The 19,784-nt window shown below is 45.6% G+C and overlaps 1 protein-coding gene across 1 annotated transcript in view; it reads right to left on the reverse strand.

The window, feature by feature from the left end:
* ABCA1 (ATP-binding cassette, sub-family A (ABC1), member 1) overlaps nucleotides 1-19,784 on the reverse strand; it is a 107,602-nt gene that overhangs the window by 17,323 nt on the left and 70,495 nt on the right. The window contains exons 19-35 of the mRNA XM_012638543.1: nucleotides 18,823-18,954; nucleotides 17,757-17,899; nucleotides 17,414-17,551; nucleotides 16,335-16,555; nucleotides 15,033-15,105; nucleotides 13,904-14,106; nucleotides 12,733-12,781; nucleotides 12,233-12,346; nucleotides 11,028-11,176; nucleotides 9,307-9,431; nucleotides 7,968-8,066; nucleotides 5,207-5,396; nucleotides 4,221-4,315; nucleotides 3,082-3,114; nucleotides 1,836-1,941; nucleotides 906-980; nucleotides 222-391 (exon numbers count right to left, since the gene is read on the reverse strand). Coding sequence (XP_012493997.1) covers nucleotides 222-391; nucleotides 906-980; nucleotides 1,836-1,941; nucleotides 3,082-3,114; nucleotides 4,221-4,315; nucleotides 5,207-5,396; nucleotides 7,968-8,066; nucleotides 9,307-9,431; nucleotides 11,028-11,176; nucleotides 12,233-12,346; nucleotides 12,733-12,781; nucleotides 13,904-14,106; nucleotides 15,033-15,105; nucleotides 16,335-16,555; nucleotides 17,414-17,551; nucleotides 17,757-17,899; nucleotides 18,823-18,954 — 2,115 coding nt within the window. The remainder of the gene's footprint in view (nucleotides 1-221; nucleotides 392-905; nucleotides 981-1,835; nucleotides 1,942-3,081; nucleotides 3,115-4,220; nucleotides 4,316-5,206; nucleotides 5,397-7,967; nucleotides 8,067-9,306; nucleotides 9,432-11,027; nucleotides 11,177-12,232; nucleotides 12,347-12,732; nucleotides 12,782-13,903; nucleotides 14,107-15,032; nucleotides 15,106-16,334; nucleotides 16,556-17,413; nucleotides 17,552-17,756; nucleotides 17,900-18,822; nucleotides 18,955-19,784) is intronic.

A 19,784-nucleotide genomic window follows, 5' to 3' on the forward strand; every position in this document is an offset into this window, starting at 1 on the left:
TATCAGTGCCATTTCTCCTTGCAGTTCAAGAAGCCCTGCCAGCCAATTCATAAACTTATCTTTTCTGCCCAGAGTTTGGATCAACCCAGATGTACCACAACATAACTGTCTCTGCAGCTGTTATCTTACAACCAGCTTCCTATTTCCTTCCCCTGCTCCACGATCCCACCCAACACCCTCTCCTCTCCCCACCCCATCCATTAAGACACAGCTACACTTACAGAGCCACCTCTGAGAGCTGCTGCTTGGTGAGATTGAGCGGGTGATTGAAAGCAGTAATCCCATATCTGCTAGGATTCTCTCCCTTCTGCAGGTTGGCCCGGAGAATGGCATTGTTGATGACATTCAGGAAAGAGCTGATGGCATGCCAGCCCTTGTTATTGAACCACACCTGAAATAAAACGTATCAGATACAAGGTAACGCCCCCAAACCCTGCTCACAAAGGTAGGTGCACGTGCTGCACACACCACGGTGTACTTTTGAGATTTTTGCGCCATATCCCGAGACAACACTCTGTTCTCAGAGCATGTGGCAGTGCTGTGAGCGCACAGGGTATACTGTGGCTGTGCCTGTGTGGCGGGGCTGTGTTGTGGGGCTTTTATATCTTTTTCTCTCTTTTTTTTCTCACTGTTTTTTGGATATCCCTGTTTTTTTTGTCTCTTTTTTATATGTGGGGGCTGTGGGTCTGATATGTGTGGTGTCTCTATTTTGGTGTCAGTGTTTTTCCTGTTGTGTGTGTTGTGGCAGCGCACTCTCTTAATCACTATACCTCGTTGGCAGAGTTAACAGTTGCTCTTTTCTGTTATGAATGCCCCTCTCAACTTTACCATGAGCTGAAAGTACTTCAGGGAACATAAAGATTACTGTTCACCAAGAAGCTAGTAGAACTCAGATGGTGGTTTACCTTGACATTATTTTTGGTGTCCAATCCTGTCATAAACCTTCCCAAGTTGTTGAGAAATCGATCTGCAGAACTGTCCTGTAAACAAAAGAAACCTGCCTCAGTTGTGATTGTTCACACCGGTGAAGGGTAACAGTAAGTCTGGACAACAGGGCCACCTGTGAAGAGCAATACCACTACTACCTCGGTCACTGAAATTATAATCTGAAGCCCTTAAATAAAGGGCTCCTTAGAACCAAGTGACCAGAAATCTACAGCACTGATGCTGCTGTGATGCCCCAAGTCTAGAAGGAATCACGGAGAAAATCGTGACCCCAGGTCCCAAGATCTAACATCTGGCCATCACCACGTGATGGGGCTTTGAAGAAGTATTCCCCTGACATCATCTTAGGAGCCACAACCATACTCTAGGTGCAGATGAGTCAGACACATGGGCCTGTACCTCAAAAGCAGAGCTGCAGTCTCTAGGACTATTGCTGCTGTCCAAAATCCCGGAGTCCACGTCATCCAACCCCTTGATTCTCACTTAAAAATGGGAAACTTGGGATACAGAGATTTGAAGTGAGCACTCATCAGGGCCTAAGGACCAGCCTGCCAGCTTAAAAAAGAAAATGATTCATTTCCTGCTTAGCCAGTGATTATTTCAGAAAAGCATGTTTGAAACCCAGTTTATTTACCCACTGGCTATATTTGTAAACTTAGTTATTCTGAGAGTTTTTAAATCTCTGAATTTGTTTTTGATCTATACTTTCGAATATACACTGAGTAGTTCAGTCTGGTCCAGCTCAGATCACTAAATGCCAGTGATAGCTTTGCATTCAAACGTGTGCAGAATAATGAGCTGCTACGTGATCAGATTTACCTGCCAAATACTCCCATGTCCTAACAGCTCTGAGCACATTTTTCTGACATGTCTTACAACGGATACTGTACCTTGGCCAGTCTCAAGTGTTTCTTCACTTGCTTGATGGCATCATTAACTTCTTGACTTGGAGGAAGTGCTTGAGAATTACTGACACCCAGGGAAAACCCACCATACCTAAAAAAAGAAAACAGCCTGACATCAAAACCCAGACAATGTGGTGCACAGTATGACTCAGCGGCAGACACCGTGGAAGTGTGTATGAGCTTCATTGAGGCAAATTCCCATTCAAAGTACGGCCCAAGTTTGACTCAAGGAAGTTACACCTTGGCTTTTTCTAATGGATTCTGGCATTCTCTTAACTCCTGTGGTTCCTGCTCAGCGGGGAGGACTTGGCCTGATGACATACACATAGTTAGACGTCTGAACGTTGAGGAAGGAATGGTCATTCATCTCCCAGATGCTCCTCCTACCCTGGTAGTTCAGGTGTGAACTTAGGTCTGGAGGAAAGCAGATGGGGGTCAGTGCAGGTGTGAGGGACACTGTCTAGCGGAGGCCAGGTAGGGCTTATAGACAGGCCTTCGCTCTTTCCTGGCATGAGGGCAACTAGAGGGGCCTGCATCTGGTCTGCCCAGAGTTCCAGGGCTCCTGGGCCTTGGTGAAAAGGCAAGATGGAAAAGTGGGAATCAGTAAGAGAGAGCGTTTGGGGTCCCCTGTGGCAACCACATCAGCTATCTCAATTTCCATGATATATAAATTGGCATCAGGGATTCTCCCCCAGGCGGTTTTGTTCCTTCAAAACCCAGAGGGACAAATGGATTGAAATACAGTGAAAATAGATGCTGCTGATGCCTCTTATTTCCTCTAAGACCTTTTTAGTCCCATGCTAAATGCCTAAAAAATTGTCTTTGAGTTCCTAAGAACGCTTGGGAATCTGATTGGGGAGGGGAGGAGTGTAACTAGGATAGATAGTCTCCTCACAACATTGTACTTACTTAAAATCCCTAGAGACCCGTGAGAGCTTTCTCAGTCTCCTCGAGGAAATCAGTATGCCAGTATCTCAGAGGCCTCTGCAGTGGCCACTGGGCACTGAGCAGAGATGTTCTAGGCAAAGCTACAAAGCAAGTCTAACCCAAATCTCTCTGTGCTTCTGCAGGGCCTTTGTCCCCCTGTCAGTGAGGCAGCACCCAAGAGTGTGTGAGTGACAAACAATGCCCAAACCAACGACTTCCCTCCACCTAAGATACCTGCCTCAAAATCATTCTCCTGAGCTAGAGGTCCAGGGCAAACTGAAAACACAGAAGGAGATCAACTTACCTAAACTCATTGACCCACATCTTGTTCTTTAAGCTGCAGAAAGTAAAGACAAAGAAACCAAAAGTCAGTTCAAAGAAAGCATCGATCCTACTCCTGATGATGCAAAAGGAGTAAACATGTACCTGAGGATAAAAGAAAGGGACAGAAATAACCCTGCGACCAGGCTGGTGTTACAGCATCGTGCCAATGGGAAGGGGCCATTCTTAGTGTGCCTTTTCTTCTCTCCACCCTAAAAACCCTTTTACTTATATGAGAATCATACCCTAGATTTTAAAGCCACCATCTAGACCAAGATGTGACTGAACCAGAAGCTTTTTCAACTCAAAGTAATACTTTCATTGTAGATGACATGTGGAGAGGTTATGTCTCTTTCTTGGAAACTCGTGGTCATTATCACTCCAGCACATCCTTGTCATTTAAAGTCACCAAGGACTCCTAACACAGAAAGCCAACTGCCTGAGCTGATGGGAAGGAAACCATCCTTCAATATCATGCTTCCAACTAAGCATTCGACATCATGCTTCCATGCACAGGAAGCTACAAGGCTGTTCTGAGGTCATAGCCAAGGCAGGCTGCTGAGTCTTCCCACAACTCTCTACATGACACCACATATACCATGGAGTCCACCCATGGGAGAGTACCCAAGACAATTTACATATACGATTTCATTTAATCCTAACAAACTTATACGGGCAACATTAATATCACATCTTATTTTATTTATTTGTTTATTTTTTAGAGAGGGCCCAGGCTGGCCTTGAACTCTTGGCCTCAGCATCCCAAAGTGCTGGGATTACAGGTATAAGCCACCATGCCTGGCCTAATACCACATTTTATACAAACTAAGGCTTTAGAAGGATAACTGGTTGCCCTGGTCAAGCAGCTAGTAAGTGGCAGAATTTGAAATTGAATCCAGAGTTATTTTTATCTAGACAAGGCTGCCACAGCCTTTAAGATGACAACTGAATGTTCAGAATCCCTCTCATCATCTCCTAGTTTGGGATAATATCCTAAACTCCCCTTAGATACCGTCAGGCTATAATCTGGCATTTTGCCCACTGCTCCCGTCTACTGTTTATTGCCCTTAATTTTTCCAATCAGTAATGATAAAGCAGGGGCCAAGTTTAGTAAACAGTCACCTTTTCGCTATGATCTGCACATATGTCTTCACCAGATAATCCGAAATGTTTCTTCCCGTCAGGTTCTGAAGGGTGTCTGCAGTGTTCTGTTTTCTCTGTCACCACAAAAAACCAAGCATGTGGGTGTTTATAGACAAGAATTGGGGCAGAAAACAAATCAGCGCCAACAGTGACCATGCCCCTCTGGCATGTACCACACTGGGACTAGAACCCACCACAGTGGGACACAGGGCCCAGGCACTACCCTCAGCCACCCAGCACCAACACCGGGCTCATCCTGCCCTCGGCCCCAGTCATTCACTTATGCCAAGGCAAGGTCTTCCCCAGGAATTTATTCTGAACATTTAAACAATAAATATTGCGATGTGGTTCTTCATAGTCCCAAGAGATTTTTAGGGAAGCATCATTAACTATGCCTAGTGAATTCTTTTTTTCATTGGAGTTACAGTGATGACTAGATTAGCTGTTATTTTAAAGAGTAGTAACCAGGACTTCTTTTAGCTCTCACCCATTTAAAATAGCTTGTGCTCACCCTGCAACCTGATGGGGCAGCAGAGAGCCACCATGAGCAAGCCTCTTCTTGGAACTGCTCTCAGAAAAAAATGGCCCAGGACTCCTTCCCAAACTCACAGTCTCAGAGAATGTCATAGTTGACAAGACCCACAGAAGTTCTCTTGTCTGCCCTCCCTAATTCAGAGGTGAGGAAATGGATCCAGGGAGTTAAAGTGGTCTGAAGAAGGCCACCAGCTTATTTGTAACAGAACCAGGGCCAGAAGCCGGGCCTGTCACAGTCTGGCCTGTGACATCACCACTGTGGGACAGGCATAGGCACAATGTGGAACATGCTTTTCCCCATGGCAAGAAGTAAGGCCTAGGCTGAAACAGACCTTCCTCACATGACATCTCCTTCATTCCTACTCCCAAGCAGAAGCTCCCAGCCCACCCTGCATCCCCATCTGCTCAGTTACACCCTGAGAGTGACTCACTTGAGGAGGAGGCAGCCCCCCTGCCCCTGCGGGACACACGGGCAGCATCTTCTTGATCCTGTCACTGCTACACTGGCAGGTGGGTGAGGGGTTCTCCATCGTCCAGTTCCTATTTTGGAAGAGGTCCATGATGGTCTGGGGAACTGGGGCAGTGGTCCACTCCTCCTCCCCTGCCAAGCAGGGCGTGTCTCTGCAAAGGGAAGACATCAAAAGGAGGATCACCAGGGAGGGCCTGGCCTTTCCCATTGCCTCACATTACAGGATTATTCTGTAACAGCTGCAAACATGCATCTATTCCCTCACCATTTAGGAAGGATGAGCATGGCCTCATTTGACTGATCCCACAACAGCCCTGTATTATTTATTTTACATATTATTTTATAGATAAGGAAAATGGAATGCAAAGAGGCCCTAAATGCTCATACACTGAACTCCATTCAATCCAATCACCCAATATTTGTTCACACAACAAATATTCACTGAGCATCTACCATGTGCCAGACACTGTTGTGCAGATTTGAGGGTCTAGTGTGAACAAGACAAAGTACCTGCCTTCATGGAGTTCGCATGTCCATGGAGAGTTAAACCAATAAACAGTTAAATAATACAATCTTAGATGGCCCAAAATAAAGTAAGATAAAGGGAGGGTGACTGGGGAGAATGGACCTCCTAAAGAGATAATATTTCGGCCAAAGCATAAGCAATGACACAGAACAAGCTAGGCAAAGATTTGGTGGGAAGAACATTCCAAGCAGAAGCAATGGAAAGTGCAGGTACAAAGAAAGGCCCTAGGAAGAAATGAGTTTCTATGTTTGAGGAACAACAGGAAGGCAGTGGGGCAGAGTGTGATAAGCTAAGAGGAAGACGGATGATAAATGATGGAGAGAGGGAGGGAGAGGCCAGATGAGGTAGGCCTGGCAAGGAGTCTGGATCTTATGCTCGATGTGTTGAAAATCGAGTGGAGAGTGGCAGGATCCAATTTATGTTCTCAAATGAGTAGAGAATTGGGGGGTGAATGGCGTGAGAGTGCTTGATACGTGAAGAGCTAGGTTGTCTGCAAGCATCCCAGCAGACAAAACACAAGACCTTTATCCCCGACTTGAGCTCGGAATTACTGTGAGAACATCAGCAAGTCCCTTGCCCTCTCAGGGCTTATTTTTTTCCACTGATAAAATAAAAGTATAAATTCTAGTGACCTACTTTCAAAATTCTACAATTTAAAGTACAGCCAGTCTTTATATTAATGTCTATGTATTAAAAACTCAAATGAACAGTTTTTCAGACTGATCTCTGGTTCTCTCTTTAAAGCACCTTAAGTAAATGGAAAAGTCAAACCAAGACACGGTGCTCTCCTGAAGCTCACACTCTAAAATCTTCAAAAGAGGATTGGCTGAGAAAAACTGAAATACTATGGAGAAGTGTCCTTGTCAAATTTCCTTCAGTTCTACCCCGTTTTGCAAAACCTAAAATTCGAATTTCAGTAAGAGTTGCCAGGATGGAGCCCCTTCCTTCACACTGTCTCCAACAGATGGCCAGTGGCGCTCAGACTCAAAGTTGTGAAGCCCCTGATGTGAGGGGCCATGCCCCTTCCGTCCCTGCAGGCTGGCTATCAGCCCAGTTCTAGCTCCTGTTGATCCTTCCTAGGGTGGCGTCCGTACAGTTCAGCTGGCCAGCAGTGAATCCAGATAACTATATCATCATCCCATCTCATTCTTCTATCTTCTCCGTACAACCTTCACGTGGAAAACCAAAGGTCTTGTGGAATCTGGGCTGGCTATGTCTGTGTCCTTCTCCACCCTCGTCATCTGGTTATTTGGGAACCAACAGTGGCTGCCAGGATTAATCACCCATTAAGTACTAACTACTAAGTACTAACAAAGATTTAGTAACTATCCAATACTAACTAAGAACTAACAAGTACATAGTAACTATCCATGTAGAAATCTGCTGTAGAACCCTGTACAAACAGGCGTTATGCTTACCGTTGTCATTTGCAGAGTCAGCCATCTTCCCATTAAAACTGGGAATTCAAGTCTGACTTTCTCCAATTCTTCAGCACCTTCCCAACTCTCCATAATTCCTCAGGGATCACTGTTTGTGGTTTAACAACCTCAGTGGCAAATTCTGCCTGAGCCTGGAAACGTGAACCCCTCTCTATCGGCCGCCAGCTCCCTCAAGCTCCCCACCTCTCCTCTGTCTTTTCTCACAATGATCTGGTGTCTGACCTTCCCCTACACACACTTGAGAGTCAAATGGGTATTTTACTAAATTGATTTATACACTGCCTCCTTTTTTAAAAAGGGTTTTGAAGGAAAGTATGATAAAAACATGAAACTCAAAAAGAAGACAGTGTCCCTTTTTATAAAAATATGTCATCTTTTCAGGTTGTGAAAGTAAAGAAGCTGATAAACAAACCTGCAAATTATGAAGCACTTAAGCACAGGAGTTTCGGGGAAGGAGAGATGGGAAAAGCATTTGATCAGTAAGTGTAAAGTGCTATTTAAATTAAATATTAATGTTCTAAAGCAGTAAACAAACATCTGTAATGATTTGCTTTGCAGGATGTTAGAAGATTCTCCAAATATTTGTTCCTAGATGGTTTGATTAGGTTACTATATTGGCTTTTTTTAATAAAAGAAATAATGGTTCAAAGGGCAAATGATGATGGTCAAGTGTAGCACGCAGCTGATAAATGCAGTACATTAGAAATCAAACCAGGCGATAAGCACAAGAAGCCAGCTATGGCTAAAGTGGCACTCACGGGATTGGGTTTCCTTCCATACAGCGGGTCCCGAAGCCAGGGTCTTTGGTGAGGGCGTTGAAGAGTTCCTGGGTTCCCCTGTCCGCAGGTGCATCGTTACTACGGGTACACGAGAGGCGGTCAGCTCAGGAACTCATTAAAACCAGGAATCAAGAGATAGAAAAGTTTTTCTAAATTAAGCATTTTATGAATCACTTCCTATGTGATAGGCTCTTAGAAAAGAATAAAAACAAACAAACAAACAAAAAACTCGGAAACCACCCACAAGGAGCTCAGACTCTGGCCATATATCTGGCCTCAGGGTAGTATACAGCATTACAAAGTAGAGCCTGTGTAAATAGGTTCTAAGTATGTAGGTGTGTGTGTGTGCGTGTACACATATAAATACACACATTTACATACGCATCTTAATTTGAAGTAAAGAGATTCCTTAAGGGTAAGTTATTTCAAAAGCACTTTCACAGTTGTCCAGTTGGCACAGACAAGCAGGATTTTCCATGAGAGGGTGGGCAGGTTTTACTAACTGGGTGTGTGCACGGACAACATAATGAGCACAGGTCACAAACACATGCTGTGGTCTACAGCTGTGGGCAATACAGGGTCAGCAGCTGGGAAAGGAAAGAATAAAGTAAACCTGAACTATGTAAGAAGAAAATATGGGGTTGGAGAAAAAGAAACTGATTCACAGCTATATTCTTTTCTTTTTTCTTTTTTTAATGTTTCCCTTTTATATCACTGATACACTCCCCCATCTATAAGTCCACGAATCTTTCAAGACTGAAGAAAACTCCTGCCAAACAAGATCCAGAAATGCCTCTTTCCTTTTGTTTAACGCACTGGATTGTTATGGAACAGCGGGTATTTATGTCTAAAGAACAAACACTAGCTAATATCCCAAACTTAAAAGAATAAAAAATAATTACATGAATTGCCCTTTGCAGAAAACAAGAACCTGGAGGTTCTATCCTTTGACAGTGTATGGAAGCACCATGACTCAATTACAAAATTAAAACACAGCTCTAAAAATCTAAATATTTAATCATAGATTTTAGCAAGATTAGGTTATTTTACCTAAAATGCATATGGCTGTTCCTGACCATAGAAATACAAAGAGGAGAGGGGCTGAAATGTACAATAGAGGACTGGCCTATTATTTCAGAGTTAGTTCACTGCTGTTCTTTGCATGCTGTATTAGTTTGGGCAGGGCCCTTAGCCACAGCTGATAAAATCCATTCTGTTGTGTAATTCTTGAGTCCATTCTCTTGGCCCTCAGCATAGTAAACGCCCTTGGTCTACCTGAGCCCTCCTCTCTCCTGGGGCATAGCAGACAAGCACATACCTGACAAATGTGTACTGTTCGTTGTACATCCAGGGCTGAAGTTCCAGGCTGGGGTACTTGCCAAAGGGTGGCACAATCAGGCTGAACACCAGGGCAATGCAGACAAACACGGCTGGCAGGACAATCTATAACCAGGCAGTGGAGGGGGAAGGAGGTGGCAGGAAAATGGTGAGTGTCAGAAGGCCAAGGCGCAAGTCGCTCGGAGTCCAGCCAGCCTCCCAGACCAACAAGCACAGGAATGAGAAGTACAGGGGCCATGGCTGCGCTGCACCAAGGCACTCTTGGCAGCTGGGAAGCAATGGAGCCTGAAAACTAAACCTCTTCCCTGGCAGCACAACGCCAGAGGCTATGGCCACCTGGCAGAGGCACTGAGCTGGAAACTTCACAGAGTAAACAGGGATAACATGTCAGGGTGACACAGAACATTGGTTCCTGCCTCCTCTTTCCCCTGAAGATGGAGAAAGACCACATTGCAGCATGGACTGGACAGAAGTCCTCAGTCCTGGTTTTGCATCTACTACAAGGGTACCCATGTGAAGTCACTTTCCCCTCTGGCCTCCGTTTTCTCATTTTAGTCTGGGGGCTGAGGACAGATGACCCATTCAAATCCCACACTCTGATTAAAACCAATTCTACAGCACTGGCTCCGATCAGAGATAATCGCGGCCACTGTCTCCTGTGATTGCCTCAGAAAGTATAATTATCCAAATCCTTCTTGAACCTCCTCAAACTTGCTACCATAACTTCTCTGAAAACAATGACTTGTGCATACTTTACAAGTAAACCCAAAGCTTCTTCCATTTATTGCAGAGAAATTTAGCCTTAATAAACTTAAAGATTCAAATGATGCCCTCATTCTAATGTTCTGGGGTTTCAATGCAGAAAATGATCATTGAGTGAATAATTCTGTGGGAAAGTACTATAATGAGGATTATTCTATTTTGTCATTATTTGCGGTGGTATTATCATTATTACCATCAACAAACAAGGTAACTGAGGATCAGAGTGACTAAGTAACTTGCCCAAGGACATACAGCCAATAAGTAGCAGAGTCAGAATTCAAATCCATGTCTGGATGCTCCAAATCCTGCTTTTAGCAGTACTCACACAGTCTGTATGGAAGACATTCTGCAGACTCTCTTTATTTCTTGATTTTATAGAGTAAAATAATTTTAACCTTTCTAACCAAGCAATTTAGCATGCACACACTGACATGAAGGCAACAGTGTAATGAGTCTTCTCTGTTGGCCAATTATATTCTGATCTATCTTTTCTATCACTTTGAGTTAAACATCAATTTAGAGAAAAATGTTTCCAATAAGTTCATAGGTCCAGTGCATCTAGGCATAACGTCTCTCATATTACGACAGCTGAATACACCCAACCAGTTTTTCTAAACTTTATCCTTTTTACACTCTCCTCTAAAATAAAAGTAATATACATACACCCAAAGCTAAGTACTTACTAATGCCAGGCCCCATTCTAAGCACTTACTCATTTTTGTTCTCATAACAACCTATATATTAGGTACTATTATCCTTCTCATTTTACAGATGAGGAGATTAAGGCACAGAGAAGTAACTTGCCAGCAGATACACAAGTGGCAAGAAGCGGAAGTGGGATTCATGTCTTGACCCCGATACTATCCTGCCCTCACTGGACAGAGAGCCCGCAGCCCACCCACGAAGCCAGAGTCCCTGGCCTGAAACAGCACATCTCACCTGAGCAAAAAATCCTTTCCGACTCCGTCTGGCAATCAGCAGTCTCTTCCACAAAAGGGCCACAAACTGTTGCTGTGTGAGTTTCCAGCCCTTCACCTGGTAGGAGCCTTTGCTGTCCATCCCACTGAGAAAGTCTGTCTCTCTAGATTCTGTAAGAAGCCAATACCTGTTATCTTAAGTATCTCTGCCACCACCATGCTCCTTCCCCTGGTATCTTCAACAACCATCTTGGAGGCTTGCGTTTTAAGCTAAAAGTATCTTAGAAGTAAACAGTTTGCATGACAAATCTATGTCCAAGGAAAAGTTATGACTCAAAATTTCCAAAAGTACCAGTTTCTGCCTTTTAGTCCTTGTCTAATGAGGACAGAAAAGGTGCCTTGAGACAACTGAAGAGATGTTTTTATATATAACTGGGTGTTACCACAAGCCATTCCAATGAATCAAGTCATCAATTTCTTAATATTCTATGATGCAAGGCCATGTATGTAGGCTTACATACTTGAGAACGCACAATGGCAATGAGTTTCCTATCTATTATATTTTTGGTAAAAAGTGGACACATTTCAATGCACAAAGTCAGGAAGAACATAAGAGCTACAGACTCGTGCAACCAAGGGTTGGGAGAACCAGAAAATTTTCTGTTCCTAAAAATGTTATAGAAATCCTTGTCTTAAACTAACGATTCCTCACTGAGGTACTCTGACATCTTACCAGTGTTTTCTTTCTGACCTCCCCTTTCCATCTCAGTAAAACGCACAAGGACACACTCATCCAAAATATCTAAGTCTTAGAGGGTATAATTAGCTCTGAAATCAAATTCCCCTCTTGGATTCTTTCAAAATCATTCATCCATTCAATAAATATTTATTCAACAATTAAATACCTGATATACGCAAGAAACTGGGACCCTACGAAAACTATAATAAATAAATGGCTTCAGAGGATTGAGGCACCATCTTTCTACATGTATCTTGAGAGGAAGATCTCAGCTAAGTAAAGGAATTGATGAGAATGGGCTCTTTTGGGTGTGACCATATGCACAACGCTGGAAATGGAAAAGTGGCTTTTCTCATTTTCTCACTTCCCTTTGAACCCCATAGGGATCTATCATCTAGGCTAAACGCCATCAAAAGAAAAGAGCTGAGAAGAACATAAGAGAGAAATGCATGTTCAAACAATGGAACACAGATCTTGTCCAAACAGACCTGGGTCTACGTCAGAATCGTTTGGATCAATGGCATCGTCTTCAGTGAATGGGCGAAGACAGCTCTGCCTGTCTCCGAAGGCCCGTCTGTTTCGTCTTGCTGGCAGGGTACCATCTGAAGGCAAAAGGAAGGAATCCCACATTTTATTTTATTTTTTTTTATTTCAGCATATTGTTGGGGTACAAATGTTTAGGTTACATATATTACCTTTGCCCTACCCGAGTCAGAGCTTCAAGCATGTCCATCCCCCAGACAGTGCTCACCGCACAAATTAGGTTGAATATACCCATCCTCCCTCCCCCCACCTGCCTGACACCTGATGAATGTTACTACTATTTTATTTGTAACGAAACAAACCTTTCCTGTCTGAAATAACATCTCTACACAAAAAATGAGACTGCAACAGAACAATTCAAAGGGAAAGGTACTACACTGGTAAACTAAGACAGCCTGCAGGAGGCCCTATCCAAAGAGTGTGTAACCCCCCTCTAGAGGATTACCTGAGGTCTCAGCATCCACCCCACTCTCTTCAGCCACTTTGAGGAATATCTGAAATATAAGAGCAGGTGAAAACATAAGCACCAATATTATGAGAGTAGCCATCACTGCCATGATTATTACATTATTGAATGGCATGTTAGCCCCTTAAGACAGAGAAAGCAGAAGCCACACTTATTAATAACACTTTGTCAGAGTCACTTGTGAAAGAAGCCATTTTTGCCAGAGAACATTTCCTCAGTGGTGAGAGCTATCAATCCAGACAATCACTTTCAAATTATAGCTACAACATTAGGACACTGCAGCAGAAGAAATTTGTTCTGAACCTACAGGGAATGAGTCAAGTGTCTTCTTTCAGGTCTGTGGCCCCGCATCTTAAAGTAGGCTAGCACTGTGGTAAGTTATCCAAGACAGAATGATCAGGAGGAAATGGATTCCCCATCACTAGAAATACTATGGCAGAGATTCAAACATCAGAGGAGAATCTGAATGAGATCATGATTTCCAAGTTGTGGACTACAGACCACTGTGTAGGAAGCATGCAATCAAAGAACAGACTTCAAGGCCTTACCCCCAGAAATTCTGATTCAAAGGCCCTAAAGCCAAGCTTTAGAATTTTTACTGTCAGTAGTATCTCTATGTGATTCTGCTGCACAGACATGCTTGGGGACCACTGGGCCAGACAACTTTTATATCCTTTCCAGCCCTCAAGGTCTGTGATGTTGTATCTCTAAAGGAAGGCATTACCTGGGTAAAGAAAGCATGGGCTTTGAAACCCAAATCCCCCGATTCTGAATCCCAGCTCAGTATCCCTGACTATCAATTTTTTCATCTTGCTATGAGGATTAAATGAAGTTACAATGACATCTTAAAAAAAATACCAAGTTCAGCCCCCAGCACAACATCCATAAATGTTGGTCACTTCCTATGCATAAGAGTGCAGCTGACACCTGGCCATGACCCAGTCACACTGGGGAGCAATCCTAATATTACTTTCCTACTGTCTCCCACTGTGATCTTCAGTGGTTAACTGGGGCCAACATTACTCAGATTGTCAATGACCTAAAAACTCAATGATCAACTCCATGATAATCCTGTTCCCAATACAGACTGCCTATCTGGCCTGAGGATTGTGGGCCCTGCTATATTCCAACAGTCAGCCACTTAACTTACTTCTTCCAGGGTAGTCTCTGAAATGCCATAACTAGAGATGCCCAGGTCTGAGAGGCGGTCATCAATCTCATGGAAGAGTTCCACAAAGGCCCCCTCTTTAGCAGCTTCATACGGCAGCACGTAGGTCAGTTCATGCCCAATGTCTTCCACCAGCCGGGCTTCGGACACGTGCTTCCTGATGAGGTTGGAGATAGCGGAGACATCTGCAGGGACAAGAGTGAGAAGATGGCTCAGTCAGCTCAGAGGCTCCACAGTAAGGGCTGGCCATCCCCCACCTTCTCCCCGTGCCTACTGCTCAGAAGCCCGCTGCTCGTACACCACACTAAAGCCTGTCCCAGACGCTTTAGTCACGCCACATGTCCATATCTGCCTGAGAGTTCCAGGGGGGCAAAGACTATGCCTTATTCACCTTTGTATCACCAAAGCCAGAACACTTTGGTACTCAATGCAGCATGGATGGATGGATGGATGACTTTCTGAGGTTGAAAGCCTGGTATCTATTGCCTAAACTCCAGGATTCTTCCATGGAAAACTTGATTCAAGGAATCTTAAACGATTCTTCATCCTTCCCTAAACTTTTAAAAGAGGCTCCCTCTATTATTTCAGTAGAGGGTTAATCAAGTTCATGGAAGCACAAGTCTTCCTGGCAAAAGTCAGCTGTTAGGACTGGACAGAGATGCCCAGGGTCCAGACTTCTGTTCCATATATGCTGCTGGTGACACTGGCCTCCTGCACACACCACCTGAGGAAAACTCAGGGCTCTCGCCCTCCTTATACACTGAGCTCGAAACAAACCCTCCCCACTGACTTGCCCGCAGCTCCTCATCCCTGGTGTCCAGCGTCCAGCCAGATCCACTCACTCACTCCGCTAAGGGATTTCCTGGCCCCCATCATCTCAGCTCTCTGGGACACTGCCCTACCAGCTCCCAGACCAAGCCCCAGGCTCCCAAGCAAGCATCAGGCCAACCCGCCACCAAGCTGCACCCGCTCCCACAGCCACCCAGTCCCAGCCCAGCAGCAAACCTTGAGTCAGCGCCACCAGCCTCTGCACCTCTCCTCCTCTGCCACCACTCTGCCCAGCTGGGGGGAGCTCAGGCACCACCTGAATAAGAAACCCCAGAGTCCTTACCGATGGTCAGCGTGTCACTTTCATGGTCGCTGCCCAGGCCAGCATCAGAACTGCTCTGAGAAACACTGTCCTCCTGATGGCAAAGAAGGAGGTGAGAATGGGTCAGGGACCGAGCGAGGTACAGCCAGGGAGGGCTTCCAAGAAGCTCTACTGTGTGATAACTGAAGCAGAAAGCTCTTCCTGGGATGCACGCAACCGGAAGCCATGGCTTCAGAGGCCACTGTCTGACACGTGCGTGGTGCATGCTGTGTGGATGCCTGGCTTCCTGGGGCTGAGAGTTCAGGAAGCAGAGCTGTCACCAGAACTGAGGCCTGCCAATAAATGCTGCAACCAGGTGTTTGCTAACTGTCTCAGGCATGGGCTTTACCTGGCTACTTGTCTAGTTCAATGCTTCTCAAGCTCTAATGTGTGTTCGGGACCTTGCTAAAATGCAGATTCTGATTCAGCAGGTTTGTGTTGGGCCCAGGTTGCTACATTTCTAACAAGTTCCCAAGTGATCCTGATGCTGCTGGAACTCAGAGCACACTTCAGTGAGGAGGCTCTAGTTCAAAGGTAAATGAGCAGATAGGAGTTCAAGGTTGGGATGTAAGTGCCTTAGGCGCCCCTGGCTTCAACACACAAATAACTCTCAGGCATGTACTGTGGTACGGAGGGAAATGTATCTGGTTGTTGGGTCTGGTCCCACCTCTAGTATTTACCTGCTGGGTGACTTTGAATAAGCTACCAAATCCCTATGGCCCTCTTGTCCCTCGTCTGGGATAATAATTGTAACACCTTCACCCCAGGGTTTCTCTGCACTTTAATTGAGATGACAGATGTCAAAAAGAAAAAGTTTGTAAGTGGTGACAATGCTATAAAAAATTAACTATTGCCATTATTTTCTTTTATGCCCAGAGTCTGTCTGGCATGGAATCAGTGCTTAATAAATATTTGCCATTTTGTAGTTTAAAAGTTAAGGTCAATGAGATTTAAAGGTAATGAGCAGGAACGGCAGGTCATTTTGTAGCCAAGGCTTGTACCTCTTGACAAGTCTCTTTTCTTTGACATAATAAAGTCCTCTAAGGACCTTCTCCATCACTCACTGTGCCCCATCGGAAAAAGGAAATGGGATTCAATAGAATTAGCACAAGTTTCCTGAGCTGTACACGTGTGAGGGATGATGTGATTGCAAAGGGGGTCACAGAGCAGGGAGACGGTGGCCTCCACGTGGCAGAATGGGGTGGAGGTGGACAAGCCATGCACAGCGAGCAAGTCCCGACTGCCCTGACCCAGCACCAGCCCAGCTCCGAGACTGCAGCTCACCTTTTTCAGGTACGACACTGTGCTACTGCTATTTCTGCAGGAACTGAGGGAGGATTCCACATCTTTCTTGACCAGGGTCAGGTAGTAGCCTGTTCCCAGCTGGTTCTTCAGAAACAGCGAGGAGCCCACACAGCACAGCTTCCCATGGGAGATGATGGCAATCCTGTCCCCCAAGATGTCTGCTTCATCCATGTGGTGCGTGGAGAGGATGATGGTGCGGCCTGCCAGGCACAAACACAAGGATGTGGGACAGGTGAGGCCTGTCACTTCTCACTGACCACAGTGGCAGGGACTAGAGATACTAGCAGGGATGAGCATGGGAGAGAGACGTGGAAGGACCTTCAGCCATATGTGTCTGTGACCCCTAGAATGGCAAAGCTCTGAGGACAGCTACTGGATCCTCAGAGAAATCAGAACAGCAGCGTTTACCTGGGAACTTGCTATGTGCCAGGCATGATGCTAGGTGGTTTATGTGCATTCTCATTTAACTTAATCCTCTGTGAGTTAGGCACCACTGTTATTATGGGCAAGGACACTGAGAAAGCGAAGTGGTTTTCCCAAAGTCTCAGGGCCAGCAAGACCTGGTGTCAAAGCCTGTGCTCCTCATACCGCACCACGACATACCTCTAAGCAGACAGCGAATCATGTTCCTACACCGCTCCCATTCCATTCGTTTACCCATCCACTCTTTCAACAAACAAATTTAGTGCAACATATGTTGGGGACGAAAAGATGGAGAAAGACACAGCCTCTGCTCTCAGGACTTCCAGTGTGTGAGTTCTATGCCAGAGGTCACACTGGGGGCAGTGGGGCACAGAGGAGGTGCCCTTTACCCAACTTCTCTTCCTCTGCAGGCCCCTAGTTAACGAAGCAAACACTTCAGGTGTCTTGTAAGCCAGGCCTCCCACCACCATACCATGCGCAAGCACTGAGCTTTAAAAGAACTTCCTTATGTTCCTTGAGAAGCAGTCCTATTGCCCTAACAAGAACAGCCATGGTATAGAGCCATACTTCTCGAGAGCCCCTCTCTCTTCCCCATAGTCCATGACCCACAATAAATGCTATATGCCAGGTGGTACCTTGTCGGTATTTCAACAGCAGCTCCCAGATTCCCCTGCGGGAGTAAGGGTCCACGCCAGCAGTGGGCTCATCCAGAATGACAACCTTGGATCCGCCCACGAAGGCCAAGGCCACAGATAGCTTTCGCTGCATTCCACCTATAAGAAAGAAAGAGAGAGACGGACTCCAGGACCAGCCCCAGACAGCGAGTAAAGGCAGAGAACCTGGAGACGTTGCAAAGGACAAGCTTCTGCTACCCACCCACCCAGCCCAGGATTGTGGGGCAGCTGTTGTTTTTCCCCTGTGTAGGTGTATTTGGAGGAGGAGGGGAGCGGGGACAGGTAAGGAAGCTCCAGGCCGCACCTGACAGCTGGCTTGTTTTGCTTTTCAGCTTGCTGGGTGGCAAACCAACATCCAGAGCCATCTGCTCCATCTCTGCCTTCACATGCTTCTCTGAGAGTCCCTTTAGGCGGGCATAGAACCAGATGTGCTCTTCGACAGTCAGCCTGGGGACAGAGGGGTAGGTCAGCTCTGGGCCCTGCAGGATGCACCCACATAGTATCTCCTGATCCAGAACATAAGAGAATGGGCACATTTTTCTTTTCCCTTTTTTTTTTTAACTTTATCAATTTCTGAAAAATAATCTTCAGGGTTCAAGGTAGAATAAACCATGTGAGCTGCTCAGGAAATCAAAGCCGAAATGTGACAGATCACTTCCGACCTACTCCCAGCAGGCCTGGCCACCATGCATCAGGCAGGTGCAACTTTAACTCTCAGGCCCCCAGGACGTGATCCTCAAAGGGCTCTCCCCACAGCCCCAACAACCAAGAAGTCAGCTCAGCATCAGACTGGAGTAGCCCTCCTGAACCTTAGAGGACCTCAGACTATGACAGCAGGGGGGCGTCTGGGGAGCATAGGAGCCGAAGCTGCTCATTTTAGATAAGAGAACTTGGGGTCCATAAATAAAGGGGAAAGGCCCTGCCCAAGGTCACGGAGCTCAGGTCTTTCTTTGTTCCAGCACAGGGGCTCCTTGGGGGTCCTATTGCTGATGGGACAACCTGAGTGGAATTAATGTCTTGAGCAGGAAACACACGGCCATCCTACCAGGGCCCTGAGACACTAGCAGGTCTGGGCAGTCTATACCAGGCCTCAAGAAGGAGGGCGGCAGGGCAGAGCATGGGCTGAAGGGCCCTCCAGAATGCCAGTAATGGAGAGCCCTGTCTCCCAAGCCCCCATCCACTGGCTGGACTGATGGAACATCTCCTGCCAACAATTCACCCCCTGCTTCTCCTAAAACTGAGGGACAACTAGGTCTCAGTGTGTCCAGGAGGGCAAGCCTGACACTCACAAAGGAAGTAAAATGCTTAAGTCCCACTCCACCCATGACTCCACAACACACACATCTTCTCAAGGTGCTGCTGGTACTCACATGTCAAACAGCACATTATGCTGGGGACAGACCCCCAGGTTCTGCCGGATGGTACTCATCTCAGAGCGAATGTCTTTCCCCAGGATGTAGGCAGTGCCCGAGGTGGGAGGGAACAAGCCAGTCAGAATTGACCTAGGACAAAAATTAAAAAGCACAGGAGTCAGGGTTGACCCACCCTTAACTCTTGATGCTCCATTCTGGGCTGCAAAGAGAACAGAAGGCACCAACCCATCCACCTCCCATTCCTTTCTAATGGACCCTAATGGATCCCCACAAAGCAAAGAAGTCTTTGCTTTAGTAAATAACTAGGATCGGGCCTATGTGTTAGAAATGACAATTTTAGTATGAGCATTTTTAAAATGAAGTTTCCAATTTGCAATGGAAAGTGTACTTTAAAACATAAATCTTGTATGCCTAACATCATGTTCGTGAAAAATGGACAAACCAAACACACTATTCAAAGACAAAAATAATTTTTGTGTTAGGTGGTAGGATTTGAGTGCCTTTCAAAAATTTTCTGCAATGTTCATAATATATTGATTTTACATTTTAAAAAAAGATAAAAGAAAAACAAGAAAAGAGGACCCTCTCTAAAGACAGACCCTTTGGAATGGCTGAGGAACCACACTGAAAGCCACTGAGGCTAGCTCTGGTGTTGTCTGGCCCTTGTTCCCTTCTGACGCTACCTCTTTTAACATCCTTGAGGTCCCAGGGAAGGCCATCAAGCTGCCTGCCCAGCTTCTTCTCACATCTGCGTGGAGATGTGTTTCTGAAACTCCCTCCAACCTATCTAATCTTTCTTTCCAGATTCTCACTTTACAGTTCTGACCAAATCAGCTCCAAAGGAGACCCTTCCTCAGAGCTGTCATGGCCTCAGGTTCTAAGATCACTGCAGAATTCTTAGAAAATGCATGGGAAAGGTCTTCAAAAGGCCCCAGTCTGTTTTAGGGTAAAGAAATAAC

The sequence above is a fragment of the Propithecus coquereli genome, unplaced genomic scaffold (genome assembly GCF_000956105.1).
Source record: "Propithecus coquereli isolate 6110/MARCELLA unplaced genomic scaffold, Pcoq_1.0 Scaffold130, whole genome shotgun sequence".
NCBI classification, from domain to species: Eukaryota; Metazoa; Chordata; class Mammalia; order Primates; family Indriidae; genus Propithecus; species Propithecus coquereli.